The sequence below is a fragment of the Panicum virgatum genome, chromosome 1K, assembly GCF_016808335.1.
Source record: "Panicum virgatum strain AP13 chromosome 1K, P.virgatum_v5, whole genome shotgun sequence".
Taxonomy (NCBI): domain Eukaryota; kingdom Viridiplantae; phylum Streptophyta; class Magnoliopsida; order Poales; family Poaceae; genus Panicum; species Panicum virgatum.
In genome coordinates, this window is record NC_053136.1 from 34,962,908 (window position 1) to 34,966,134 (window position 3,227).

A 3,227-nucleotide genomic window follows, 5' to 3' on the forward strand; every position below is an offset into this window, starting at 1 on the left:
ATGGTAGATTGATTATTAACGGCTTGGTGGTTCTTTTTGTGATACAATACATGTTCAGTAATCGCTCCATCCTTATTAGACTGCTACCTATGGTTTTTATTGGGGAACTAGCAAATTAGTTATTTTTACATCGGATTCCCAGACGATATACGATTTAAGTATCGAGCCTAGATTTAATATTCTGTATCAATATTTGCTGATTCGTTCATATCTTTTTTATCTACCAGAACTAAATCATACAAATAGCTAATTGTTTAAAATCCTATCGAGATCGGCTGATATGCCACATTGGCTCTTTGATGATCAGATTATTTATCTTGTCATTTGCAGGATCAAACTAACTGGCACTCTGCGAATCTCAAAATTCAGGACCTGTCCTGGAGTTAAGCAGAATTCCCAGGCAGTGTGTTGCGCGCGAGGAATCATCATCATGCTGATATTTTGCGGTAACAATATTATTGACATTAATTTGCGCCAACACACTCGAATGCGCTAGAACGCGCAGCAAGATCGTCAAAACAATCAACACCAGCAGCCTCCCTGCGCCGACCGGTTAGACCGGTATAGCGGACCAGTCAGACCGGTACTCCAGGAAGACGGCGAAGACCTAGAACCAAGAGCTCGGGAGGGACCCCGTCGGAGCGCGTGGAGCTAGGGTTGCTCTGAGGTCGGCAGGCCACTCAGAACGCCATCGAACGCCGTGGAGACGAGCGAAGAACAGCAGATGGGATTGGAAAAGTTAGGGTTTAGAGGTAAAAGGTAAATGATAAATGTGTGAATCGATTAGGATTACCCTCAATCGGCCGTGGCTCTTCATATATATAGGATGGGGAGGTCTGTACCCGTTAGGAGTCGGAACCCTATCAAATCCCGTGTCAAAATACAACTCCTAACTCGGACTGGGCGTTTCGGACCGGTCTGACCGGTCTCTGGACCGGTCTGACCGCTCTGGACCGGTCTGACTGGGGTGCAGGTCTTCTGGGAGGCATAACTCCCTCATTCCGGACTCCGAATTAGACATTCTATATATGCATTTCGATCGTCTCGACGAGATCTACGCAATGGTGCAGTCCAATTTGCAATTTGACAAACTTGTCTAGACCGGTCTGACCGGTTCAAGGGAGAGGTCTGACCGGTCCTGCCCAGATTGTCCAGAAAACCTTCATCGTGCCAATTTTGAGTGTCAATAAATATCTTTTATGGTTATTGAGGGAGTTGCTTTTACAATTCCCCGGTAATCTCACCCCAAGCCAACTACCGTTTTGGGAGAGCTTCAACTCTATTTGACGAGAGTTTGGCTGAATTATTGATTTGTCCAAAAAAATAAAAAGATTTGCTGGAGGACTTTTTTTCATAAGTTCTCTTAATTTTGTAGTTAGATTGGGTAATGAAAAACTGCTGGAGATGCTCTTATAGCTTATTTGTATAAGTAAAACAAGGATGGCTAATAAAAAAACTGTTCCAAGAAATCAGAATTAGAAGACCAGGAAGTTTGACTTTTAATTTTGTGTTTGTGTTCATGCAAAAATTAAGTGTAAACTCTCGTCCAGAACCTAGAATTACAATGCCTCTCCTAGGGAAAAATAAAAGACAACGACGAGATGTGTTAGGCCGATGGCCCGATCCCAGAGAGGGATGTAGAGAGTGATTCCTATGAGTGCCTCGCGCTGCTGCGTTTGTCCATACCATTTCCCGCGTCTTCCGTTTTAGTGCTCCCTGTTCCATGGCTCCCACAAAGCAGAGCAGACGGCGACGAGGTTCCGATGTTCCAAGAACCCAAAAACCGGCCATTGTCACCGCCGCCGGTGAACCCATCCGTCGTGTCCCTCCGGCGCACCATCTCCGGGCACGGCGAGCGGTCAATGGTGCGATTCCACCCGGAGCCGGGCTGCCGAGAGCCCGCAGGGGTCAGCGGCGGGTGCCGGAGCGACGCGGCGTCCTCTGGGAAATTGAGCTTGGCGCGGCTCCCGCGGAGGCGTAGCGCCGCGGCGTCGTAGGCGCGCGCCGCGTCCTCGGGGGTGAGGAACGTGCCTAGCCAGACGCGCGCCGCCTTCTTGGGGTCCCGGATCTCCGCCGCCCACTTGCCCCACGGCCGACGCCTCACCCCGCGGTAGCCACGCGCGGCGGCGCCGCCATCCCCTGCTCTGCTCCTTGCGGCCGACGCCATTGGAGCCCGTGCTGGCGACGGCAGCAAGCACTGCGCAGGTGCAGAGCGATCTTGCGGCACTGCAGAGTCCGAACGCAACAAGCAACCACATGAGCATCCATTCGGCGACGCGACCGGTGCAGGGGAGGGAACAGACGTACCCGAAACAATGTGCGCCGGCGCCGACCATTGACACGTCGCCGGACTGACGTCCCCAAGATGGCTGCCCACCGTCGGCGGCCACGGCGGTACGACAGGCGACGGCGCGGGGGGTGCCGTCGGTCGTGGCGTCGTCAGCGTCGCGCCACGGCCACCGGCAATGACCTGAGCCAGGGCGGCCACGATGGCCGCCGCCTCCGTGGCCTCGCGTAACGGCGGCGGGGTCGGAACCGTGGAAGAAGGAGGTGGCCGCATCAGCTGTTTGGTGTCACTGCCGGCGGTGATCGTCTCGTATGAAAAGGCTGTGGAGAAGTGGGAGTACTTATAGTTCACTGATCCGGCTAAGGCTAACTTCGGCGCAAGTGGCATGTTGCAGTGACGCAAAGAAAGTGGGAAATGTCTGCGCACACGGTGCCCAAGACTGGGAAAATTTTGATCCAGAGATTCTAGAACCTGGGAAACATTTTTCCACACGGATAACGCTGTTAGATTTCAAAGCACGTTGTTTTGCATAATGTTGATGATGATAGCAATAGAGAATGTTTGTAAACTATTTTTGAAAGGATCTTAAGATGCCTAGAGTGGGTGAATAGGCAATCTGTAATTTAAAACACTTAATAAAAATGTCAGATGCAGACTATCCCGGATACTCCGGGTATATGCCCGGATACTCCGGGTTTGGTGGTCCGGAGTATCCGGAGCTATATCCGGAGTCTCCGGGTTTGAACGACCTGAAACGAAACTGCAAGAAACTCAGTAAGAAAAGTAGATCGAGTTAGAGAATGAGTACTAGGGGTTTCTTAAGATTGATATCCAACAAATAAAGTTCACTAGAAACTCGTGAGTGAGTAGATCGAGCTCAAACCCTAGAAATGAAGTCTCACAAGCAAAGGGCAATGAAATCAAGTAAACTAACACGAAG

At 50.8% G+C, this 3,227-nt stretch overlaps 1 protein-coding gene across 1 annotated transcript; it reads right to left on the reverse strand.

Annotated features, from left to right (window-relative positions):
- Positions 1–1,651: 1,651 nt before the first annotated feature.
- Positions 1,652–2,189, reverse strand: LOC120654757 (ethylene-responsive transcription factor ABR1-like). The gene has a single exon (XM_039932396.1). The coding sequence runs from the start codon at positions 2,165–2,167 to the stop codon at positions 1,652–1,654; it is 516 nt and encodes a 171-aa protein (XP_039788330.1). The 5' UTR covers positions 2,168–2,189.
- Between the last annotated feature and the right edge of the window lie 1,038 nt (positions 2,190–3,227).